General features: G+C 34.4%; 3 protein-coding genes across 7 annotated transcripts; 2 read left to right on the top strand and 1 right to left on the bottom strand.

Annotated features, from left to right (window-relative positions):
• Window positions 1-3,657: 3,657 nt before the first annotated feature.
• On the bottom strand, window positions 3,658-10,063 carry LOC110619573 (GATA transcription factor 28). Of its 5 annotated transcripts, none has more exons than XM_021763086.2 (8): window positions 9,729-10,063; window positions 9,161-9,426; window positions 8,045-8,131; window positions 7,813-7,946; window positions 6,677-6,799; window positions 5,095-5,200; window positions 4,926-4,997; window positions 3,658-4,047 (listed from the first exon to the last, which is right to left on the bottom strand). In XM_021763086.2, the coding sequence occupies exons 2-8, from the start codon at window positions 9,419-9,421 to the stop codon at window positions 3,982-3,984; spliced, it is 849 nt and encodes a 282-aa protein (XP_021618778.1). In that variant the 5' UTR covers window positions 9,422-9,426; window positions 9,729-10,063; the 3' UTR covers window positions 3,658-3,981. The 5 variants fall into 5 exon arrangements, with proteins under 5 accessions (XP_021618778.1, XP_021618776.1, XP_021618777.1 ...); XM_021763084.2 differs by having other exon boundaries at window positions 9,161-9,517; window positions 9,729-10,062; XM_021763085.2 differs by having other exon boundaries at window positions 8,045-8,128; window positions 9,161-9,517; window positions 9,729-10,057.
• A 1,863-nt stretch (window positions 10,064-11,926) lies between these two features.
• Window positions 11,927-14,736, top strand: LOC110619651 (costars family protein ST45-2). Its single transcript, XM_021763177.2, has 2 exons — window positions 11,927-12,109; window positions 14,307-14,736. Exons 1-2 carry the CDS (start codon window positions 12,029-12,031, stop codon window positions 14,481-14,483), a joined length of 258 nt encoding a protein of 85 aa, XP_021618869.1. The 5' UTR covers window positions 11,927-12,028; the 3' UTR covers window positions 14,484-14,736.
• Window positions 14,737-17,087: 2,351 nt separating this feature from the next.
• On the top strand, window positions 17,088-19,044 carry LOC110619749 (putative UDP-rhamnose:rhamnosyltransferase 1). Its single transcript, XM_021763294.2, has 2 exons — window positions 17,088-18,670; window positions 18,883-19,044. The coding sequence occupies exon 1, from the start codon at window positions 17,253-17,255 to the stop codon at window positions 18,615-18,617; it is 1,365 nt and encodes a 454-aa protein (XP_021618986.1). The 5' UTR covers window positions 17,088-17,252; the 3' UTR covers window positions 18,618-18,670; window positions 18,883-19,044.
• Window positions 19,045-25,354: the final 6,310 nt, after the last annotated feature.

Here is a 25,354-nt window from a genome sequence, read left to right as displayed (position 1 = left end):
CGTCATAACATTAATTCGCACGTTTAAAATGAGGCGTTAGAGATTGTGGTAAAATAAGCTAAAAGACAATTTGGCAAAGCACAACTAATCTCAAAACATGAAACAAACCCAATTTTAAGTAATTCTGACTCGTTAGATTTTTATTAAATTCAAATTTTTTTTTTGAAAAGTATTAAATTTAAATTTAACTTTCCGGTTTAAATAGTATGAATTTATTTATTTTATATAATTTTCAAAACCAAATAAAAATATAGCTTATCTTTATTTAATAACAATTAAAATTATAACCGAGTTTTCATACTTCATTTTTCTACTTAAAAAAATAAGGTCCAATTTCTCCTTTATTTATAGTTTAAGTTTATTTTTTAAAAAAAAAATTTTGTTAATTAAAATATTAAGTTTTTAATATTACTGATTAGTCTATCAATTTTAAAAAATAATTAAAACATACATTTTAAAAATTTATTAATTAATATTTTTATTAATTTTAATTATTAAATATTATAAAAAAATAAAATACCCGAGAGTCTGATTATAAATTTTTAAAAATTTAAAAGATTAATTAATAAATCTTTTAAATTTAAATAATAAAATACTTAACGATAAAATTAATTAAGGGATTAATTAATAAATTTTTTAAAATATTAAAAATATTTTAAAGCATCATTTAAAATCGAAAAATTAATTAGTAAATTTTTTTATATTATAAAAATTAAGTAGTAAATTTTTTTTAATTAATTAAAAAATTTAATTGAATTTATTTCACCGTTAAGTAAAAATACATAAATTTAATTGAACTTATTTGATTAAATATGTCTAATTAAGTAATGGAAAATTTATTATGCAATCCTTAGATTTTATCATTAATCCTGATTGAATTCCCATATATTGAAATTTAGAAGATTTGGTCCTTTAATTCTTTTTATCATACATTTACATCTTTTTTTTTTGTATTAGTTTAAAAAATTAAACTACCCTTTAATTTTTCAATATAGTTGGTCCATTAATTTTATAATTAATCATAATTTTATAATTAATCATAATTTTAATATTTTTTTCTTACTCTTGATTACTTATTTTTATCTCATTACTTGATTGCCTAGTGTTAATTAGAGTGTTATTACCAAATTTTCAAAATTTTATCTAGAATACTTCACTTATAAAATTTTTTCTTTTTCTCAATTTCTCTTCAAATAAGGGCATGTTTGGTATGAGTTAAAAGAAATTAGATATTATGGTATAATAGTTAACTTCTATTGACCTACTATTCAGTTATGATTAATTTTAGATTTTTTTTTTTTTTACTTTTTTCTGGTTAATTTCCGTCTTCTTTGAAAAACTTAATCGATTTTGATTTATGATTTGGATTGATTTTCATTAGAGATTTTGAAAATTTTCGATTTGATTGAGACACAAGGGGAGAGAAATAAGGCTTAATCATTTTCCATTTTAATTGTATGCATTTTTGGTAGGGGTGGGCATTCGGTCAGTTCGGTTTAAAACCGAACCGAATAAACCAAAAACTGAAATTTTAGTATTTATGAAAATTGAATCGAACCGATTTTGATCAGAAACCGAATCGAACCGAACCGGTCTGATTCGGTTCGATTCGGTTCGGTTTGATCAGTTTCGATTTTTAATAATTTTTTGTTTTTTACACTTTATTTTTAATATTTTAAAATTTAATTAAAATATTTTAATTTTAATATGATTTCATGTCTCTATATTATTAAAAAACATATTATTATCACTAATTGGTTCGGTTCAGTTTTTTTAATTTTTTTTTTATCAAAATCGAATCAAATCAAAATAATTGAAATTTCTGAAATTAAAAACCGAATCGAACCGAAATATATAAAAAATCGAATCAAATTTTTAAATCAATTCGGTTCGGCCGATTTTTTCGATTTGAACCGAATACTGCTCACCCCTAATTCTTGGTTTCGACTGAAATTTTGCTGTGTATTTTTTAGATCGGAATGGAAATTCAGTTTATAATTTCTAGTTTTTTATTTGTGGATTGGGAATTTTTCATTAATCTCTTTTTTTTTGTTGGGTTGTTGTGATTGTTTTTTTTTTTCAGTTATAGGTTTAAATTGCATTGCTGTGTGATTGGCAAAAGGGAGATGGGAGAGAGAAATGGTATGGCTAAAAAAAAAAAAATTATAGGTTTTTATTAATTTATTTATTTTTTTCATTTTTAACTTCAATTGATTGTTAACATAATTTATTATTGGGAGAATTATATCAGATTCTAATAAGAAATTCACTAGTTTTTTCTTTTAAAATCACTTAATTAAATATACATATATTTATAATTAACCATTTAATTTAAAAAAAAACAGTTAATTAATTTATTTTAATATTAATTAAAAAATTAAAAAATATAAATATTTAAAATTAAACAATTAAATAATATGTAATTAAAATATTTAAATTTGATAATTATTTTTTTTAACAGAATAATTAAGAGTTAAATTTTACCAAATAAAATGAACATTTTAATCGATTAATTTTAAAATAATAATAAATTAATAAATTTCTTAAAAACTCATAAATTTAATAATAATTCAGTTATTGTTTTTTTTTAAGGAATTGAAAGAAAATGGCTTTCTTTTAAAGAAAATGTTTTTTTTAATTAAAGAAAATATTAAATTAATTTTTAAGAAAACGACTCTTTTTTAAACTCTAAAAATTTTATTTACAAGACTGTATATAAATTCACTAATATCCTTTATTTTTATTAACTTACAACTAAACGCGAAAATGAATTATATTCTTGAAAATATTTTTTAAACATAAAGTTTTTTTTTTTAAAGATAATTTATTTTTCATAAATAAATGATATTTTATCAAATACTTCAATGAACAAGCTTGAAATTAAAATTATTAAAATTAAAAGAATAAGTTATTTCTTAAAAAAAAAATTCAAGACTTCCTTTTCTTAAAATTATTTTGCAGTTATCCATCCGCTAATAAACTTACAATAAGTTATACAAATATATCAAACCAAAATATATTATTATTATTATATGAAACAGATCGGTCGAAACATATCCAGATAATTTTTGAACCCATTTTTTATTTAATTCAAAATAATTAATTAAATTATTTAGTAATTTCGTGCTAATTATTATATACAATTTAAAATTATTATATTCGCCGATATGGAATTGAATTCCAAACAGACGGCTGACCGTTACACTCTATCTTGCTAAATTTACAACGTTCTCATCGTAACTGAATCGAAATAATTGCTAAACCACAATCAAATCCTTAAATATTGTGGTTGGCTAGTATCTCAGACGGCTCCACCTCGACCGTCTCACACAGATAGCTCTTTCCTTACAGACCCACTAATTCTGCACAATTTATCTGATCCAGAATGGCTTCAATACCAATTGAAACAGTCCGACTGAAACTGACCTAAATAACTTTTGAATTCATTTTTCACTTGATTCAAAATGGTTAAAATTAATAATTTTGTACTAGTTATTATATATATTTGAAATTGCTGTATTCCGCCGACGTGGGATCAAATCCCAAGCAAGCAGGCATATGATCGTTATAGTATCCTTCCTATCCAGCCCTAGTTTTAGGATGCATATAAAGAAGAGAAATAATTCCCATCAAACTTCAGCAAGCAAGAGGAAAGAATACCACCAAGAACCTTGCTGCCAGTTTTCAGCTTGAATAATCGGAAGAGAGACAACAGATTACATGACCATATCAAGATTCATCTTCTAACCTGAAGCTTATGTGCACATACATTTCAGAACAGTTTATATATGAGACAAGCTGCACCTAATTATATATACAGTTGGTTAAAGCAATACAGAAAAATGTTATTACACAGGTTGAGAATTCATTCTGATGTCTGAATGGCACCCGCTGCAAGGCAAGCAACTAACAATTTTCACGTTCAAAAGAATTTAATGGTTCATGTTTCAGCAGTTGCTTACCATGAAAGAAAGGAATAAATTACACGGGTGCCGCGATATCTGTTGCAATGGCTACAGCATCTATGCCTTTAGCTTCATCTTCACTCTGTGACAGGAAGGAATACAATTATACCCCCATACATGACTTTTGATGAGTGAGTTTGGGGAAGAGGGGGGAGAGAGAGCATTAACACAGGATCAGTTTTAAACAGTCGACCGAATTCATGATTCATACGACTCTTTACAGCCATGGTGATTGAATCCACCATGGTCAAAACCAAACCGCTCTCTATTTTCTCTCCGAACCCCTTTTTATCTATCTTAATCCACGTCATTTATATAATAAGAATCAAATTTACGATGTCAATAATCACAGTAAGTTGAAAAGATGAAACCAAAACTAATTCTGATAAGGTTAGTGCTAAAATTGGATTAAGTTGTAAAAACATGTTAGCATAAGGCCATGAATGTTGTGCGTGAGGGTGAAGAGGAACCATGGAGAGAACAAACATTACCAGGATGGTGCCAAGGATTTAGTTTGATTTTGGCTTCGAAAAATTGCTTAGCTACTGATTATTTGGCTCTGGTTGAATAATTCTAGGGTAGTGGGATTCACAATCATATGAAGGAAACTCGCTGTTCGGTTTTAACATTGACATTTATATTTAAAGACAATTGCACAATACAATGAAGAAAGTGAAAAATGAAAGGTTGCGACAAAGAGGAAAAGCTCAAGGAGATGGAAGAGTCTGATAGGGAATCTGTTTATGAGTCAGGTGAGTGGATTGCTCAATAATACAAGTGAGGGTCCAATATGATTGTTAGGTTTAGAGCAAGTGTGCTAATTTGTTGCTCAACTGCATATGTGCACCAGTCACGCTAGACAGCTAGAGTCTTCCAACTTCCCAAACAGCAATAAGGGGCATCATATAGTTTACAGAAAAAAAAGGAAAAAAAAAAATGTTTCTACGATAAGGCCCGTACCTTTTCAGTTGACTTTGCAGGAGGACCTTGTAAATCCATGCTTGATACCTTAGAAAGGTCTCTCAAGATCCCCTGAAACATTAAATCCTTCATAATGAGATGAATTCCATAAGTTAACCAATTATTTCATTAGAACAGAAGTTATTACCAACTTCATAATTCAACCAACCTTGTTAGCCCACTTGAGCCCACATGCATTACAAAGGGTTCTTGGACCAGCTGGCCCACGACGCATCATTGGAGTGGACTTTGAACTGGTTCCACAATGAGTACATCTGCGCAAACCACCAGAAGAAGTCATACAAGGAAGGAAGGATACTCAATATTTCTGTTGGAGGATGTGTGTATTTCAACATGTAGATGCAACAGCTCATAAAAATGCTACTGTCAGACAGACCTAACTGCGCCGATGCCTGTATCTCTATTTTCTCATTGTTATCATGTCCTCATAACCAGGGAGGCAAGGGGTGAGACAGAAGTTTGGGAAAGAAATCATCCTGTGTTGATCAGTACTCCTTTTTTTTTTTTTCAATAATGTCAACTGAATACTAAACAACAGCAACTAGAAATGAAGGGGCCCAAGTCTCACATGGAATAAGCTCCATTTGATCTTTCATGTAAAGGGCATGGCACTCGTACAAATCCAGAGTGCTTTTCACTATTTCATCAAAGACCAAATCTCTGCTGATTTCATATTGATTTTTCTTTTGTATAGAAAGTTTCAGGTTGCCTATTGCAGGCCAATAAATTATTTATTTTGTCAAATAAAACAGATAATCGATGAAGATTTTTTGGTTAAAGGTTCAAAACAAGGTAGCAACATGGTGAAAGAAACAGATAGTAGAGCAATTCAAACAACGGCTTAAAAAAAAGACAACATTTGATGAGAGCAATTTTTTCAACTCAGTATAAAAATATTGATGCGGCTGTGGCATTTGTTATATGTCTGCAGATAGTGCTGCTCTCTATTGAAATGACAATATACGTAATTCTGTAATACAAGCTTGCAATTAACATAGGGTGTGCAGTTCCGACTCCGGTTCAGGTACTATAATTGGAATTGAACCGCACCAACCTTTCAGTACAACTCCAATTCAGTTCTTTACTGTTCTAGTTCTAGTTCAGTTTTGGTGCTTTGGTTCAGTCCAGTTCCAATTCCAGTTTCAGTTCTTGAAACAATTTATGCAATTTTTACATGAAAAGTCCTTCCTGAATTACCATTTAAGATTTAAAGTTTGTTACTAATACATATTATATCATATAACATACCTTGTAGCTATTCCTTAATTATCTAGGCTTTAAATATAAACATACATATAGAACTAAGAATTAAGCATATATGCAATACACTAATATAATTATAATCAAGAATTATAAAAAAATTTAATGTATTAACAACTAAAATTATGAAGAAAAGGTAAAGGAATGAAAGATAATCTTAACTGTATATAAATATATAGGAATTATACACGATATCCACAAAATTTTCAAAAAATCATATAAATCAGTTTTTCAATTTTGTTAATCTGGTGCGGTACTTAGTGAAGAACTTGAATCGAACCAAAACAACATAATAAGTTCAGCTTGATACAATTCTGATTGGTTTGGTTTGAAAGCCACAAATTGTGCACACCCCCAATTTCAATATGATATAACAGCCATTCAAAAGAAACATAAAATACTGGCATATCCTCTTTTATGAGACAGCAATAGATACATATTGGATTTGGAAGAAACAAATCAACACTTACGAAGTTTCCAGCATGCTATCATCTTGTCCAGAACCCTGTGTCACATTCCAACCAGAAGAAGCTGCTCCTGCTCCATCAGAATTAGCCTTCGATGAAGTAAATTGTCCCTTCTTACGCTGCATCCTGAAAAAATCCACACACGACAAATTTATAATATGGACATATGGACAAGTGGTTGGGAGAATGCATTATATTAGTAGACACAGGAATAGAAATTAAGAAAAAAAAAATGGAAGCTTTGATTGGTATCTTCAAGCTAATACAGTGTCCAATTGATAACTGGTCAACACACATACTAGATATAAACTGCCTTTATGTTAAAAGAAATGGCAATATCTCTCAATATGTTGAAAACTGTCTTTCAATCTAAACAATTAATTAAGAAAATTCATAAGAAGACCAGCTCCAAATTTTTATGAAAAAGAAAGGTTTGCTTAGGGGGAGAGGGAGGTCAATAACTTGCCAAAAAAACAGCTTGGGCATAAATCTTTGCCTCCAATAAACAAATCAGCAAGAAAACAAAGCTAGCATTCTAACAGAGGTGGAAAAATATGTAACACGTCAGCAACCTAAAAGTTCTCAAAATTAACTTGGCTAGGTAGCAGATGGCTAAAGTAACCCAAATCTGGTTATATTTGTAGCATTGTTATGTTATGAAAATTAAGTAATGGGGGGAAGTACTATATCATCCAACCACAAACCATTTTCTATTTCTATATTAATAAGGCAATCTTAACTTTTGCAACTGTTAAAGGAAAAAGCAACAACAAATTAAGAAGGTAGTTAATTTTACAACAGCTATAGTGAGAATTGTAGGAAGCTGCCAAGTCAAAGTGCAGGCAACGAGAGCCATATAATCGTGTGTGTGTGTGTGTGCATATATATATATAATTCTGTGGTGTAAACTAATAGTATTGCTTTTGAGGACAAGAGGAATCATTAAATCATGCCATTCCTAAAAGACACCCCTCGCAGATCTCAAATTATAAATACTTGAGGAAAAAGATAACAAAACTTGAAGCCTGATATATTTACTGAACCATGCAATTCAACTTCTACCAATCAAATATGTATAGAACAAGCAAGCCTCTCACATCCACACAAAAGGAAAAGCAATAAATGAATTTTTAGAATACCTAAGTGCAACTTCTTTCCGGACATTGTATCGGATTTTCTTATCGAAACAACGTTCCTTTCTTTTTTCTCTAAACCGATGCAAAGAAGCTGCCCTCTGATGCTGGATTGACCTTCCAGGTAAGTCACTTGGACCCTAGGAATATGAATCACAGCAAGTGCGTATAAGAAGCTATGAACATGTCTAAAAGGTACCATTGTAAGAAAATTTGCATGACTCGAATGATAGCATACACTTGGGTTAAGAGGGACAGCCCCTGCAGTAGGAACACCAGAAGGGATTTCATATCCACCTAAAAGTAACAGCACGGCCTGCACCTGCTAAAACCATCAACCTTAAACTTAAATTTACACAGTTTAATTAGAATACCAAAAGTAACCAACCTACTTAAAATCAGAAGAAAAGAGACTTTGGAAGATAAATAAAAACAAAATAAGCCCACTGTGCAATCGCGAGTGAAATGAAACAGCACATATTTCAGCTGTAAAGCTAGCTAACATATTCATAGAACACAGCTTAGGCTGATTTACAGAGAACATAACACCAAAATTTTCATATTAATGATTAACCCATTCACATTACTCCTTCAAAACTCACTAGCATGAACATGAAATTTTTCAATAATTAGACAACCTTGAAGGAAAGAAATGCTAAATTGCTTATAGAATTATCAGAAACCAGACAAGAAATACTTTTCAGTTGAAACAATTAGCCAAATGAGATACAGACAAGTGAAAAATCCAGCTGTCTGGCAGTTATGCTCGAAGATGAGGAAACATGAATATTTTGAATATAACCGACCAAAATTCATAGAACTAACAGCATTAAGTCATCAAATTATCAATTTTTGTCACAAAAATATTACTGAAAATATGATAAAATGAAGAACAAAGCCTACCTCAGATCTTGACCTTTCCCCTAGGAGGGGAAAACTAGAACTCTTCAGAAATATCATCGAGTTAAAAACAAAAAATTGAGATAATAAAATAAATAAGTAGAAGGAAAACTCAAATTGATTCAGTTTCAGACGAACAGATACAGGTACGTTCAAACAAAAACCAAAACCTGCGCCTTGGAAGAGCACCAATATAGCATAAAAACTAAGAACAATTGAAAAAAAAATTAGTTAGAAGGCAACTCAGTCCCAACCTTCACTAAAAAGTCAACCTTCTTTCATCTTGCATACTTAGGCTCATCACAAATTACAGGCTCCCTATTATTAACCAGAAAACAAGGACAAATACATAGCAGAACCCATAAAATTAACCAAAACCCAGAAACAAATTCCAGCACTCTTGAGATAAATCAACAGCACAAAGAAATCACAACTCAACCAACACCACACTTACCTTATCAGGGGAAACAGCATCAAACACATAGACCTCACCCTGGAAAGACAGAGTGAGCTGGTCAGCATCGCCACCGTTTCCAACCGCCGGGGGATAATCTTGTCCACCAGTAAGACAAATATCATCAGGAGGAAAACTGTCTACACCACCTGCATTTCCAGTGCCATTTTCATAGTGGATGTTAGGGTTGTCTATGGACTCTTCTCCACCTCCAGCTATATCTTCATCTTCTTCTTCTTCCAACTGGGTCTGTATTTTCATTTGTTCTGCAGTGTGCAATGGTGCTTGTATATTTGAATTGGGCATTTTTTTATTACATTCACAGGTTTTTTTGAGATAGAACAAATCCAAAAAACACTAAAAAAACCCCAAAACAGAAAAAAAAAAAGAATTAAAATCTCATCACAGAATAAAGAAAGAATAAACCTTTAAAATGGCCCAAAATTCAAAAGCTGAACTTTTATTCAACTTAGCAAACAGAAAACAAACATCCCAATAAAAGAAAGAGAAATATAAACAAAAACGTATGAAGAAACAATAGAAAAATCAACTGAAGATTATGACTTACTATTTAGATACACAATACTAAACGTCAAACAGAAGATGAAAATAATTTGAAACCAGGAAGAGATTACGGAGAAAGGAAGAGACCTAAATTTGGGAAGGAAAGGGGATTTCTATAATGGGTGGAAAGGGTATGAAGGGCGGTGAAAAGAGGAGGACGAAGAGGGTTGGAAAATAGGCCCTAGAAATGGGTACCAATTACGGTCTGTGCCCACTGGGTTGGCATGCCATCGGCCAGCCCACTGCGGCATCAAAGAACAAGGATGGCGTATTTTTCGGCGACAGCCGACAGCGTGGAAAGCTTGAAAATTAGCAAATTACCATCATTCGTGTGAAGCAATTATTTTTAAATGGCTCATCCGCCATTAAAAAAAAAAGCTTAAACTTTACTTTCGACGACAATAATAATCAAGACTTTTAATTTTGAATAAAATTTTAACTTTTAAATAATAATTTTTTAAAAATAATTTATCTAATTAAACACTAAAATTTAAAGTTTAATTAAAATTTACATAAATTTAATTAATATTTAAAAACAGTTAATAAATAAATATAATATGACATATTTATTAATTTAAAATTAATTAAAATTATTTTATTGATTATTCATAATTATAAAAAAATAAAAATTTTAATTTTATATCTAAAAATTTTGATTATAATTATTATTAAATATGAATTTTATTGATAAATTATTTTAAGATTAAAAATTATTATTTAATTTCTATAATATAAAAATTTTTTAATTAATTTTTTTAATTTTAAAAAATATATTAAAATATTTAATATTTAAAAGAATTTATTAGATAATTTATCGTTAATTTGTATGTTAATTATTTTACTATTTAATTTTATTATTTTAAAAAATTTATTAGTTAACTTTTTAAGTTATTTGTTTTAAAAAATATATATATTTTTTTCAAGTAAAACTATTGTTTATATTAATAAAATTTTATCAAATAAAAATAGATATCATCCCAAATAAAAATACTATTATACCTAATAAATTTTCTAACTAAAATATAAGCTGTTAGAGTCTAACAGAAATATCAATTCTAAAATCTAATAAATATTTACAATTATTTAAAATCAAACCCCTAGCAAACATTTACAATCATTTAAAATTAAACTCTGTATAAGATAATTTGATAAAAATACTTTTCAAGTACCTGACTAAGTATAAAATAATTTGATAAAAATGCTCTCTTTCTTTCTCATATATTGAAACTGCCAAATTCTCAACAGTTTCAACATAGAACAATTATTGCTTTCGGCTATCTCGACCTTAACGGATGAGCCACTTTATTATTGCCTGGTAAATTAATAGGGACAATAATATTTTTTTCATTATCGATAGTCAATTGACGCAGATCGTCTTTCCAAAAAAGAATAAAAAAAAAGTTAAGTTAAAAAAAAAAAGTGAGAGTATCAAACCACAAAGGGATTATAGAGAAAACTTATATTGAAAGTATATTTTAATATATTTTTTAAAATAAAAAATTAATTAGTGAGTTTATCTATATTATATAAATTAAATAGTAATTCTCTCTTATTTTAAAAATTAATTATAATTATAATAAATTTAAAAATTAAAATTTTATTATGTAAAATAAAATTTTTTTATCTATAATTACAAGTATAAAAAATAATATTAATTACTTACTATTACAACAATTAACTTTTGCTCCAATAATTAACTGCTACTCAAATAATTAATATTTTTATTCATATTTACTTTTATACATGTATATATATTATTATTTTTTAAAATTTATTAATTTTTTGTTAGCATAATTTATTTATTTTTTCAATGAAATTAAATTCATGTTACTTTTAAACTTATATTTGATGTGAATGTATTAATTAGTTTATATTAGAATTTGAAGTTGAATTTTCAGTGCTATTTTTTTTAAAATTTTGAATTTAAATTCTATATCTAAAATATTTTTAAAATAAAAGTATTTTATTTTATTAATTTATTCAATATAAATTTAAATTATTTAAATTAATAAATTTTAAATATATAATTATATATATTTATAGATTTAATCTGATAATAAATATAAGAGATCTGACTTCTACTTCTTCGATTTTTAATTTTTAATTTAAAAAAAATATAATTATATATAAAAGAAATTAAAATTGAAATTCTAAAAAAATAAAATTATCTTTTAAATAAAGCTTATATTATTTATTTATCCTTATGGAAAGTGCGACATATAAAATCCTGAGACAACACAAGCCCGCAGAAGCAAGATAAGAAATCACAACGAGAAATTTTTGAGGAAGGGAGAAAGAGGAACCATGAACGTAGAGGAAGAGGTTGAGCGACTCAAGGAAGAGATCCACAGACTCGGCAAGATCCAACCTGATGGATCCTATAAGGTAAATTCTCATTTCCATTGATAAAATTTGTTAAACATTGATGGAGCATGCGAGCGAGTTGAATTTGCATCTAGGTTGATCTCATCTGGATCCTGATTATTGGAAAATCTATCAATGGTGGATCTTGATTTGAGATAATTTTATAAGTGAGATCTGGATTCTAGATCGTTTTTCTTCTTTGTTTTCGGTTCTTTGGTCCATTTTTTATGTTTGGAAGCTGCAGAGTTGCAAGATGAATGTCAGTGCTGATTTAGGTAAAAATGTTATTTTTGTCCTCTAGGAATTTGATATCAGAAGTATAAGGATCTGATTAGGAATTGCTTTTTTGGATTAGGAATTAGATTTGGGTCTGTATGAAAATTGAAATGTCATGAGTTGGCTGTTGATTTTAAATATCGGAAAGGAAGAATGGGAAAACCAATTAAGTATACTTCTCTCTTGGGAGAATCTCCTTTCTTACTGGTACTTAGTAATTTTGTTTAGTCTTCTTCCCTCCATTGACAAAAGTAGACCATGCACACCCTTACCAATGTATTGGCTCTTCTATGGCAGTGAAGCTCCGAAAGAGAGAATGCAACTGATAACAGTTCCAGATTAGTCCACTTTTTGACAGTTTGTGTTTATTAACCCACTGCATAGAACACAATTATGCAATTTTTCTCAGATGGAATCCCAATTAGATTTTGATAGGAGTAACAATTGCTTCTCTCTTGCTTCGTATCCCATTTCATCAACAAAAGGGGTAAAGCAGAACACGTACATTATCTGATATTATTTCAATGGTTTTTGTTTTCTGTTTGTCTGTATGGATAATATCTATGAGGAACCAAAGGGCAAAGGCAGCAAACAAAAAGAGATTATTTACGAGACAGAATCAACAAAAATTACATCATCAGCGGTATCAACGGGAAAATGCCAACTTTAACAATAACTTTGGTTCTCAAATCAGCTATCTGAAATTATACAGAAGAACTTAAAATCTTCAACTCCTGCCATAAATTCCTGTCTTGAGCTGCAACTGCTTGAAAGCTTCTTTAACTGGGAAAGAAAGGCCAGTTTCTGTTGCTTTTGCTCCATCCATGTTGTAGTAGAGTTACATCTGTTTCAGCATTCTATTCCGAGGGTTTTCTCCCCCTGCTCAAAACTGTTGATTGTCAAAATCCTGCCCATGTGGGTCATTCACAAAACAGTATCTTTGGATGGTGCAAGCATCCTCCTATACTTCTCTCTAATTCCCATACAGAATCTCTCCCAGGATGATCCATATTAGCATTTCGTGTAGAGGCAACCTAAATTCTCTGCTTAACCTGACCCTCATTAACTCCTATGCAAAGTAGTAAGATGTCTGCCTCCCATCTTAGTTTTCTTCACAATTGGTGCAATCTCACGTCAACCTTCTCAAAGGCAACTGCAAACAAGGACTCATCAAATCATCCCTCTATTGCTGGGACAAACAAGTTAAGATGGCAGTGTTTTTTTTGTTGGGGGAGGGGGGGAGCCATTCCAGTCATCATGTAGCAAGATGACAGTCACCATTACTAACACATGAAAACTTATTTCAAAGAAGAATCTCCCTCTCATTACCGCTAAATATTTGTAACCCGTGACATTTGCTCCGGTTGTCTCTCCCAAAGTCATCCAAGTCATATTTAGTCCCAGTAAGCCAGTAACCATATTCTGTATTATTGCTCACTGCAATAATCTTTCAAGAATTAAAAAAAAAAAATACTGAAAACCAGAAAACAATTCATATTTTCTGGTTTTGCACCTTCATTTGTATTCTTGTAGGCTTCTCAATCAGCACCTTCATTTGTATATCCTTCCCTTGTATGACAATTTTAGCTGGTGTTGAATTGACAACTTGGAGATCTTCTAACTAAGTTTATACATCCGTCCAACCAACATATGATAACTGGAATCTGGAACTAGGAGGTTAAAGATTCTGGAAATCTTCATGAGCACAGTTTACTTTGAGGAAATCATGCAAACCAGAGTACATATGTTGGGAATATTTTGATTCTTTTACGTTCAAAGGAACATCAGAAAAAATTTCATTGCATTTGATGACGTTAACCATGTCCAGGTATTCTTTTAGCCATTGTTTATTGACTGAAACATAATTGAAATTGGTATGTTCTATTCAAAGACCTAATATCCTGTCTTCATTTTTCACCAAGTTTTGTTTTCTGTTTTATAGGTCACCTTCGGTGTGCTATTCAATGACGATAGATGTGCAAACATATTTGAAGCATTGGTTGGAACACTAAGAGCAGCAAAGAAGCGTAAAGTACTTGCATATGATGGTGAGCTATTACTGCAGGGTGTGCATGACAATGTGGAAATCACACTAAAGCCACCACCTCAGCCAGCATAGCATCGGCTGACTCGGTTTTCGAGAATGAATGGAATGCCAGAATTTCATGCAGCAGAACTTGTTTCTGCTGTTAAATGCAGTAAATGCTATTATATAGTTAATGTTGCTTGTGACAAGAAAGAAGTGTCTTATTTATGTATCTTGATTTACATCTGTTGAGTTTCTGTATGAAAAAACACACGAGAGATGTTGGTGAATAGAATTTATGGATGTATTTGCTTGTTTTAAAATTTTGGCCACAGTTTTGGCTCCACCTCTTAGAGTTTTCCTCATTTTGATCATAAGGGCGATTTCCTCATTTTGATCAAAAGGGCAATTCTTAGGTACGTATTTAGATACTAAGACTTTGTTTGAAACGGTTTATTTAAATGAATTCTTTCACAATTAAGCATGATTTGTTTAAAGTTAAAAAGAATTAGATTCTTATAATTAATAAAAGAAAGAAATGGAGTGAACCTTCTTTCCCTCGAGACAATTGAGACAATATTATCTTATGATCTATGCTCCTAACCCAAGTCTCTGTACCAAAATCAAGATAATTAAGAACATACTAGATACCCATTCGGTGATAATAAAATTGGTTCTTTTGTTGTAATTCAAAGTAATAAAAACGGTGCGTTGAGGTTTAATAACACGTTTTTTCATTAAACCGTGCGTAGGAATAATGAGCATAGGATGCCGTATTGTGCTTTTTTCTTCCTTCAAAGGGCGCCTTCCAACGGTAACTTGCAGAATCAGCTCCAAGTTGTTATGACAGTTACAGGTTGTTAGACTGGCGTGATCTATTAGTTACTTGGCCGGGAATTCGCAACTATTGTTAGTCTTCAGGGACTGTAATCATTGAGCATTCGTTTCTTGGCCATGACGACGGTGGAGACTCGTTCGCAGAAGTTGCGGAAAGAGATCGCCTCGACGGTTAGTGAGGCAGAGCATCATCAGGAGGCCAAATTCACTGGTATGCTGGATGAGTTGCGATCGTTGAATGAATAAGCCAGCGGTCAATGTCCATGGAGCAACAAAACAAAACTGGAATTTTCTCGTTCTAATGGAGAAAGGCAAGACCGATGGTTATTGAAATTTGAGTATTTCTTTTGAAATTGGTAAAATTGGTCCAGAGAATTGAGATAAGGTTGCAGTCTTGCACTTACAGGGTGAGGCAATTAAGTCGCATTAGGGGTGTTGGAAGAAATTTAAAGATGAAACAGAAAAGTATTAGAAGCCTAGACAGTGTTTAAGAACACTGTTCTTAAGGCGTTACCCATCAACACTATATTAGAAATCACATGAGCAACTCCCAGAATTTAACAAGCCTACTGGTAAGGATATTGATAAGCTGAGATCTAGGAGGGTTTTAAAGGGGTTTTGTAAGTTTGGAGAAAAACTTAGCCCTTAGAAATGATATTATCTCCTCTTTTATATTTTTTCTTTTTGCTAACGCGAGATAGCCTCTCCGCTATGCAGTGTCCTTAGGACCCCTCTCTATGTTAGGTGAGTATTTAATTTTCTTCGGCACGTGCATGGTTAGGACTGTGAAATGACTGGACCCACAGTCTTTTCTTGTGGCTGGGTTTGAGGAAAAAGAGCTGGGACTTAAAAAAAGGCTGGCTTTAAAGTCGAAATGGACTGAACCGGTTTAATTGTGGGCTGCTATTATAGGCCCGACTTCGTATGGGGCAAAATCCAGCGGGCATCAGATATCAATGCAGAACGATAAAAAAGGAGAAAAAAATTTTCAGTAGTTTTAGGTCCTTCAGCGATTGAAGCTCAAGCTACTATAGATAAGACTGAAATTGTTGGAAAGGCAATGGATCATGCTTCCGAATCAATGGAGCCAACTGAGCAAGTTGTCCAATTTAATGAGTTTTGTTCAAGTCTGGAAGAAAGTTTTAATAATTAAAATTCTTCTGGAGAAAATATTTATTTTTTATTATTTAATTTTAATTTAAAAAATAAAATATATTAATAAATTTATATAAAGATTTTAATAAAATTTTTAAGACGTGTAAAATATTTTTTTTAAAAGAAAAAATTATTTAATTTAATTTATTTTATTGAAAATAAATTTATATTAGAGTATCTAAAGCTAAAAGAGTTAAAAATATTTTAATTATTATTATTGGCAATAGTGTTGTCTTGTCTGCATATGCTGAAGCTAATTTTTATTATTATTATTTTTAAACTTAAATAAATCACTTTCTCCAAACAAATATATACTCTAAACATCAACTCTCTCCATTTGGTATTTTTTAAAATAAAAATTGAATATTAAAAAATAAAATTTAAAACTTTTTAAATACATTTATTACCAAACTAAATTTATAATGTCTAATTTTTATTTAAAAATTATAAAATAATTAATAATAATATTTTTGTAAATATTAAACACGTATCTAATTACCGTTTTTGAAATGATTATTTTAATTTAATTATTAAACATAAAATAATTTTAAACCTCATGTATCTTTATATATATATATATATATATATATATTATTTTACAAATATTTTATTTTATTTAAACTAAATAATATTCACACCTATCAGTTTATTAAATATTTATAACAAATATTTATTTCGTCAAATAAAAATCTTAATTTCAAAAAATATCTAAACACTTATCTCAATTTTTCGAATTTTTTTTTCCAAGAACACTTCTAAGCTCTCTTTCTATAATTTTTTTTATGGTTTCGCTATGCACACCGCATTGAAAAACACAGTAGTCTTCTGCAAGAAATCACCTTTCTCGATATCAGTTGAGAATAATCAGCCATGGCTTCTTCAAATCAATGCAAATTGATGATGTTCCCATGGCTGGCCTTTGGCCACATGCTACCATTTCTAGAGCTCTCAAAACAATTAGCAGCAAAGGGTGTTAAAGTATTATTCGTTTCCACTCCACGAAATCTTCAGAGATTGCCTTCCATTTCTCCAGATTTATCAGCTAACTTAAAGCTGGTAGCTATCCCACTACCACACATCAACGGCTTGCCGGAAAACGGCGAGGCCACGATTGATCTGCAGCTGGAGCAAGTTCAGGATCTAAAGAAAGCATATGATATGTTACAGAAGCCAATGGAAAATCTCCTACGCAATGAATCTCCTAACTTTATATTGTATGACTTTGTTCCCTGCTGGATCCCAGAAATTGCTGCTAAATGCAATGTTCCTTGCGCTTATTTCAGTACATTCTCAGCTGCTGCTTTGTCTTTCTTCGGTCCTCCACAAGAGTTGAGATCTTCTGCCCTGAGAACCAAGCCTGAAGATCTCATGGCACCACCAAACTGGTTTCCTTTTTCGTCTCTTGTAGCTCATAGACCTGACCAGGCAGCTATAATGTTCCGTAACTTGAATGTACCTGACAGATCTGGCAAGACTAGCGGCCACCGGTGGGCTGGAAGCCTGGAGGGCTGTGACTTCGTCGCCATACGAAGCTGTCCAGAGTTTGAAGATGCATACCTGAAGCTTCTGCAGGAACTGTATCAGAAACAAGTTCTGCCAGTCGGTTTACTTACATCAAATCTCACAGTAAGTGATACTGATTACTTGCCTGACTCATATTGGTGTGGTTCTTTCAAGTGGCTGGATCAACAAGAACAAAAATCTGTGGTTTTTGTAGCATTTGGGAGTGAGTATAAGATGCCAGCAGAACAAATCCAAGAACTCGCCTGTGGGCTAGAACTCTCAGAACAGCCTTTTCTGTGGACTGTTAGGAAGCCAGAAGGAGTAGATATCTCAGACTTATTGCCTAATGGCTTCTTGGCTCGGACTTCCGGTCGAGGGATTGTGAGTCTCGGTTGGGCTTCGCAGCGGAGATTACTGGCTCATCCAGCTATTGGTGGATGCATCTTACATTGTGGGTGGAGTTCCACCATAGAAACACTTGGTTTTGGTCACCCCACGATTCTGATGCCGATGATGGCTGATCAAGGTCTCAATGCGAAGCTGTTGATAGAGCAAGGAGTTGGCTTTGAGGTGCCAAGGTATGAAGATGGCTCTTTCGACAGATATGCAGTTGCCAAGACGATAAAACTAGTGATGGTAGGGAAAGAGGGAGAGCAGCTCCGGCTGAAGGCAGCTCAGATGCCAGAAATTTTTGCCAACCCAAATCTGATGCAGCTTGACAGGTTTCAGTGAAAGAATTCTAACTTTACAATCATAACCTCTGCTTCCAGCCTTCTCTTCCTGAGGTAGATGATCAGTTCCACAAGGCATTCCTATACTCCAAAAATTGTTCCTGTAATTTTAATTATTCATAATTTCTTTGATAGAAATTTAATAATAATTTTTAAAAAAATCTAATTTTATAAAAATATAAACATATTTTATTAGAAAATTTAGGAAACAAGAACTAAATAATTAGTATATCTCATAATAATTCATTTTTTTTCTTTTCTAACAGTCAAGGCACACAATTTGGAAGTCTCTATTTTTCTCTCTGGGTTTTTCTTCCCCTTCTCTATGCTCGATAGCGTCGACAGCCACTACTTCCACCCGATTTGGTTTTGCATGCGCTGGATTTGGCTTTAGATGTTCTCCCTTTGCGTTCCGGTCGTGGTTTTTATTGGGCTGCTGCTGGTAAACCTCTTGGTTTTCCTCTCCTTGTTCTACACCTAGTTGTATTGGTCCTTAGATTGCTGTAGATGGAGATGTTTTTGCCGCCTTAATCACAACTAGTACTAGTTGATGGGATGACACCAGAGAAGAGAGAGTAGCACTACTGGTTGTAAGTTGAGGTTCGGGTATGTATTTGTAATGCGGAATGAAACTGTGCTATGATTGGTCAAAAGAAAATGCGAGGTGGTCAGTCCTAGTCGGAATGAAACTGTGTTGCGATTGTACAACTTGCGAAAAAGAGCACGTGAAGTGGTTGGCGTTTACGGCAGCCATTTCGACGCTCAAGTTAGTAAACCGGAGAGAATGGTGAATCTAATCTAATTATTTAGAATTCAAGAATAGTTGTGAAGAAATTGTGTGTATTTGTCATCGTTGGCTTTTATACTGTAAGAGAAAACGGAGTTAATTATAATATTTTTTGAGAATCCTACAATGATGTGGCCGACTCGTTGATGAGGGATATCGTCGGCTAATTGGTGTGTGATCCCATGATTACAGGCGTAAAGGGGATATACGAGATTGTAGCCACTAACGATAACTTGCTGTGAAGACCCAACCTCTCCAGGGGAGGGTGAGTGACTGTGCGGTTGTCGAAACCGGTAAAAAATAACCTTTTCAGTTATCAACAATATTACAACTGCAGATAGTGGTGAAAGGATCGAATTTACAGAGAATTGAAAACTTACCTATCTTCCTTGTCAAGACCAAGAGAATTAACTGAAAGTAAAGAAACTGAAAGCAAAATAAAAATAAAGTGCAAGCAAAGTAAAAAGAGAGGTTTTGAAATTGATTGAATTGATCTAAACCTGAAAGCAATAAAAGAAAGCGAATAATAAAAGTAAAGAGATTTCAATAATGAGAAAGATCTAGTTGAAGAATTGGATCCACTTCAGTTGTTGGGATTGATCATTGACACTTAGTTTCCCTTGATAGATTCAATAGATTAGTTATGGAGATGGAAGACGCTTCTCACCACCATGTTTCTCCTTAATCGTAAACCAATTAGGGAACGTCCTCTAATTAATCACTAATCAACAAGTTGCCAAGGAATGTCCTTGGGTCTTAGGCATCAAAACAACTGTCAATTGCATTAAGAAATAGATAGATCTAATCCTAGCTACCCAAACGCATGGTGATATTGCTAGATTATGCAACTTCCTTAGTTTTTACACCAAGTGTTCTTATGTTTGAACAATCCAAGCAATTACAGACTCAAAATTATTCAAACTAACAATATATTATCTTGCAATCAAGAATCAAGTGGCCACATTGATCATAATAACAAAGCAATAATGGAATCAAGCATGAAATTGCACAAATATTAAATAACCAAAAGATAAACAACTTATGTTCAGATCTCACAATCCATAAAACAATCAAAGTATCACCTAATCTTCAACTAGAACAAAAGGTTTAAGCCACTCATGGTTGAAACAAAACAAGAAAATAAAGAAAGGACGAAAAAGAGATGGTGCCACTTGTAATCCCGTATGTGTGTCCAAGGGAGAGTAGAAAAAGCATGGGGAGGCTCCTTATGTGTCTTTTTATAGTTAAAAGTGTTGCCCTAGGTCCTTACTTGCTGCCCAAGTTGAACTCTTGTGTAATACCTGGCTAGACCCCGGCATCGGAATTTCTATTTTCCGGTGGATTCTCGGATGTCGAAAACCTCTAGAAGGGTAAAATCATATTTTTATAAAATGTTTTCATGTGTTTTAAGGTTTTAAGTAAGAAAGAAATTGAGTTTTTGAAAGAAAAGTACCAAGGAAGGAAAGCCAGGTTCGGCCGCCGAACATGGTGCAGTTTAGGGACCACCTTTGGCCCCCGAAGGTGGTCTGGCCAGCCACCTATAAAAGGCTCTATGTCCGAAAATGGGCGAGTTTTCTTCCCCATTTTCGGGCAAAGGTGAGTCCATGCCCTTCTATGGTCAGTTTTGATGTCTCCTTTTAAATCATTCATGTTTTTGATGAGTTTTAACTTAGTTTTAAAGATTTTTTAGCAAAGATCGAAGTTTGGAAACTTGGAGACCCCGGAGCCATTTCCTCCACAACTCCAAGTTTGGATCGCCTCTCCTCTCGAGTTATGTTATGTTATGTTAAGAGAAAGTCCAGTGAGGCCCATTCTATGCCCCTGGCACCATTGGAATGTGTAGAGGGCTATTGGTGACAAGTCCATCCTTGATGTGAATTGTTTATGATGTGATGCATTCCATGAAAGCATGTGTTTTAATATATTGTTTTACTATTCTGCTCACTGGGCTCTAGTAGCTCACCCCTTTCCCTTAACCCCCCAGGCTTGCAGGTTCGGGATAGACCAGGAGGTCAGCAAGAGTAAAGGCATAGTGTATGCAATAGTTAGTTGTGGACATGAAAGATAATGTAATGTAATGTATTGTATAGAATTGTATTGAGGATTAGTATTGTGCTTGACCCTAGAGTTTATGGTTAATCCCTTTTGATACGTGATTTTTATGTAATATTAATATGATGTAAACCAAGCTTGATATATGTAATGTTGACCCAGCTAGAGCATTTAATGAGGGCTCTAGTGTGGGGCTTTTATGTATTCAGTATTAGTGCATGCACAGGTCAAGCTTGGTAGATGGAAAGTTTGAAATTTTTATGAAAATGTATGATCATGTATGGGATTTATTTGGTATGACAGGTTGTATGCTAGGCTTGCTATGGGTCCCGGCGACCTTAAGTCGATCTGGATCCTAGCGCCGGTAGCGATCCGATTTCGGGTCGTTACAGATTGGTATCAGAGTCCTAGGTTTATATGGTCGGACCTAGAGAGTGTCGGGCTCTTAGATGTTCTAGAAGGGCAAGCACATTAGGAAAGTCATGTCCACTAGGATAGGATGTAGAGTCCTGTCTTAAATGATGATGTGAAATGCCATGATTTTATGCATGTGCATTAATGATATGTGATGTATGTGATGCGGGTTTATGTGTTTCCACATGAACCATATGATGCTAATGTTTTATGTGATGTGTGTTGTTTTTCAGTAAACAGAATGCGAGGCACTCGTCGATTTGCACGATTGACTGGAGTCCCACCAGAAAATGAGGGCATGGATGCCCGTCCCCCTGCATTGCCAAGGGCAATGTCCTACAGATCTAGCAGGGAGAGAGTGTCAAGGGACCCTAGAAGGTCTTTTGATGCAAGCAGAAGGGGAGCAGTTCAGGGAGGAATGTCAGCTGAGGGGGATGAAATGGATGTTGACCAGAGAAGGGATGGAAGTCTGGGTGTAAGCATGTCTGAAGAGGGCATGGGAGAATCTCAAGGAGGCACTCAGGCCTCGGGGTTTGCTCAACCACCCCAATATCAACCCTTTCCATAGGGCCCCGGGTATTCGATGGGAGGTACATCGGATTACCCCAACTTTAACCCTTATCCCTCTTTCATGCCTTACCCTCCTTTCTATCCACCATACCCCCAATACCCAATGTATCCACCCTCACCTTTCTATCCAAATGTAGCAAACCCTAATCAAGGGAATGTTGCACCTCCTCCACCACCCCCTGAATCTGTAGCTCCTGAAGTCCAAGTACCTAAGCCTAGCTCATCTAGAGGGAGCAGAGTTAAGATGACTGACTACTTGAAGCTGGATGCTCCCAAGTTCAAGACGGGAGATGATCCATTTGAGTACTTGAAGACAGTTAAAATGATTATAGATGAGTTAGGGGCAGATGATTGTAGAGCCATTCAGATGGCGGGGTTCACACTTAAATGCAAAAAGGCCCGTGAGTGGTTTAAAAACTATGTGGACCCAAGATTGGACAGTTTAACCTGGGAGGAGTTTGCTAATGAATTTGCAAGATGGGCTTTCCCTAATAGCTCAAGGGAATTGAAGATAATTGAGTTTGAACAGTTAAGGCAGACTGAAGAGATGAGTGTGGATGAGTTTACAGATAAGTTCTTGGAGCTGTTGCCATTTGTGGAGCAAACTTATGATACGGATCAGAAGAAAGCAAAGAGGTATACCATGAGACTCCACTCTAGGTATTCCTCCCTAATTCTTGCAGCAGAGAGGGAGAGCTTCCACACTATAGTGGATGCAGCACGAAAGATGGAGGCTAGTGCCATCATTCAGGGGACAGTTAAGCAGTCAGTGGCACAGTCTTCGGGTTCCAAGACCCCAGGCAGAGGAAAGTTAGATCCCTCTTCTCTGAGTACAGCAGCTTGAGGCAGTAAGAGGTGGAGTAGCACCACCAAAAAGCCAAAGAAGAATAAGTTCTGGAACAGGTTAAAATCAGGTTTGGGACTCAGTGGTGGCTCGAGCTCAGGTTCAGATGGTGCAGAGTGTTTGAGGTGTGGTAAGCTACACAAGGGAGTGTGTCGGTTTGGGACCACAGCCTGCTTCAGATGTGGGTAGGAGGGACACATGGCTCGGGAGTGTCCTAGGGCACCTTTCATGGCATAGTCCCAGCAGACAGCTTCTGGCAGTGTGGCTCAGCCAGCAGCACCAGCCATGACTCAGGGCATTGGCAGAGGCCGAGGGAGAGGGGCAGCCTCTTCTTCAGCAGGTTCCCAGGGTGAAAGTCCATCAGCTCCAGCTCGGATCTTCACTATGACACAGCAGGAGGCAAACATATCCAACACCGTGGTGTCAGGTAATCTCATCATTGGTTGTTCAGATGTGCATGCTCTAATGGACCCTGGTGCTTCTCATTCTTTTATTGCTCCGAGAGCCGTAGAGAGGTTGGGATTGATAGTCTCTGGGTTAGAGTGTCCTCTCTGGGTCAGTGGACCCAAGTGTGATCCATCAGTGGTAGAGTCAGTCTGCCGGTATAGTCCAGTGTTTATGGAGAGTAGATGCCTTTCAGCCGACCTTGTGGTTCTGGACTTGACAGATTTTGATGTCATTCTAGGGATGCATTGGCTATCTGCTCATAGGGCTACCTTGGACTGCAGAGACAAGGTAGTCAGGTTCAAAGATCAGGATGAGTCAGTGGTTGTCTTCAGAGGAGACAGGAGGGGTACGCCTAGAGGTCTGATATCAGCCCTACAGGCTCGTAGGTTGCTCAGGAGAGGTTGTCAGGGGTTTCTAGCTCATGTGAGAGAGCTGGATAGTCAGGTTAGGGAGCCCGCCTCAGTGCCCATGGTCAGAGAGTTTCCTGATGTCTTCCCAGACGAACTTCCAGGACTACCACCTGCTAGGGAGATAGAGTTTGAAATAGAATTGATGCCTGGAACCAGACCAATCTCTATCCCTCCCTACAGGATGACACCAGCAGAGTTGAAGGAGCTAAAGGAGCAGTTGCAAGAGTTGGTAGACAAGGGTTTCATCCGACCGAGTACCTCACCTTGGGGTGCTCCAGTGCTGTTTGTAAAGAAGAAGGATGGATCCTTGAGACTTTGTATCGACTACAGGCAGTTGAACAAAGTCACTACCAAGAATAAATATCCGTTACCTAGGATCGACGATCTATTCGACCAGCTAGCAGGAGCAGGTTGTTTCTCCAAGATAGATCTGAGATCCGGGTACCACCAGCTGAGAATAAGAGAAGAAAATGTGCCAAAGACGGCATTCAGGACTAGATATAGGCATTATGAGTTCCTAGTAATGCCGTTTGGGCTGACCAATCCCCCTGCAGCATTCATGGACCTCATGAACAGAGTATTTAGCCAGTATCTGGATCACTTTGTTATTGTCTTCATTGACGGTATCTTAGTATATTCCAGAAATGCAGAGGAGCATGCCCATCATCTGAGGATAGTTTTGCAGACCCTGAGGGAGCACGGCTTGTATGCCAAGTTCTCCAAGTGTGAGTTCTGGTTAAGGAGCATATCATTCTTGGGACATGTTGTATTAGAGAACGGAATTGAAGTGGACCCCAAGAATGTGGAAGCTGTAGCTAACTGGCCTAGACCCACTACAATTATAGAGATTAAGAGCTTTCTAGGTTTGGCAGGTTACTACAGGAGGTTCGTTCAGGACTTCTCTAAGATTACCGCTCCTATGACCAGATTAACCAAGAAGAACCAGAGGTTTGTGTGGACTGATCAGTGCGAGGAAAGCTTTGAAGAGCTGAAGAAAAGGTTAACGTCAGCACCGGTGTTGGCTCTGCCTACCAGTAATGAAGGCTTCACAGTGTTTTGTGATGCGTCCCGTGTGGGACTAGATTGTGTGTTAATGAAAAACGAGAGGGTAATTGCTTATGCTTCTAGGCAGCTGAAGAAGCATGAGTTGAATTACCCTACACATGACCTGGAGATGACAGCTGTGATCTTTGCACTTAAGATGTGGAGGCATT

The sequence above is a fragment of the Manihot esculenta genome, chromosome 7, assembly GCF_001659605.2.
Source record: "Manihot esculenta cultivar AM560-2 chromosome 7, M.esculenta_v8, whole genome shotgun sequence".
NCBI classification, from domain to species: Eukaryota; Viridiplantae; Streptophyta; class Magnoliopsida; order Malpighiales; family Euphorbiaceae; genus Manihot; species Manihot esculenta.
Note: the sequence above shows the minus strand (reverse complement) of the source record. Positions and strands in the feature narration are given on the sequence as shown.

Bases quoted from the DNA above. Each gene is read 5' to 3' on its own strand.
- LOC110619573 (XM_021763083.2), bottom strand. From the start codon at position 9,466: ATGCCCAATTCAAATATACAAGCACCATTGCACACTGCAGAACAAATG. The intron at 6,800-7,812 runs GTATTCTAAAAA...GGATTTTTTCAG, and splicing joins CGGAAAGAAGTTGCACTTAG to GATGCAGCGTAAGAAGGGAC. The intron at 5,201-6,676 runs GTAAGTGTTGAT...TGGTTTGCGCAG, and splicing joins GATAGCATGCTGGAAACTTC to ATGTACTCATTGTGGAACCA.
- LOC110619749 (XM_021763294.2), top strand. From the start codon at position 17,253: ATGGCTTCTTCAAATCAATGCAAATTGATGATGTTCCCATGGCTGGCC.
- LOC110619651 (XM_021763177.2), top strand. From the start codon at position 12,029: ATGAACGTAGAGGAAGAGGTTGAGCGACTCAAGGAAGAGATCCACAGA. The intron at 12,110-14,306 runs GTAAATTCTCAT...TCTGTTTTATAG, and splicing joins AACCTGATGGATCCTATAAG to GTCACCTTCGGTGTGCTATT.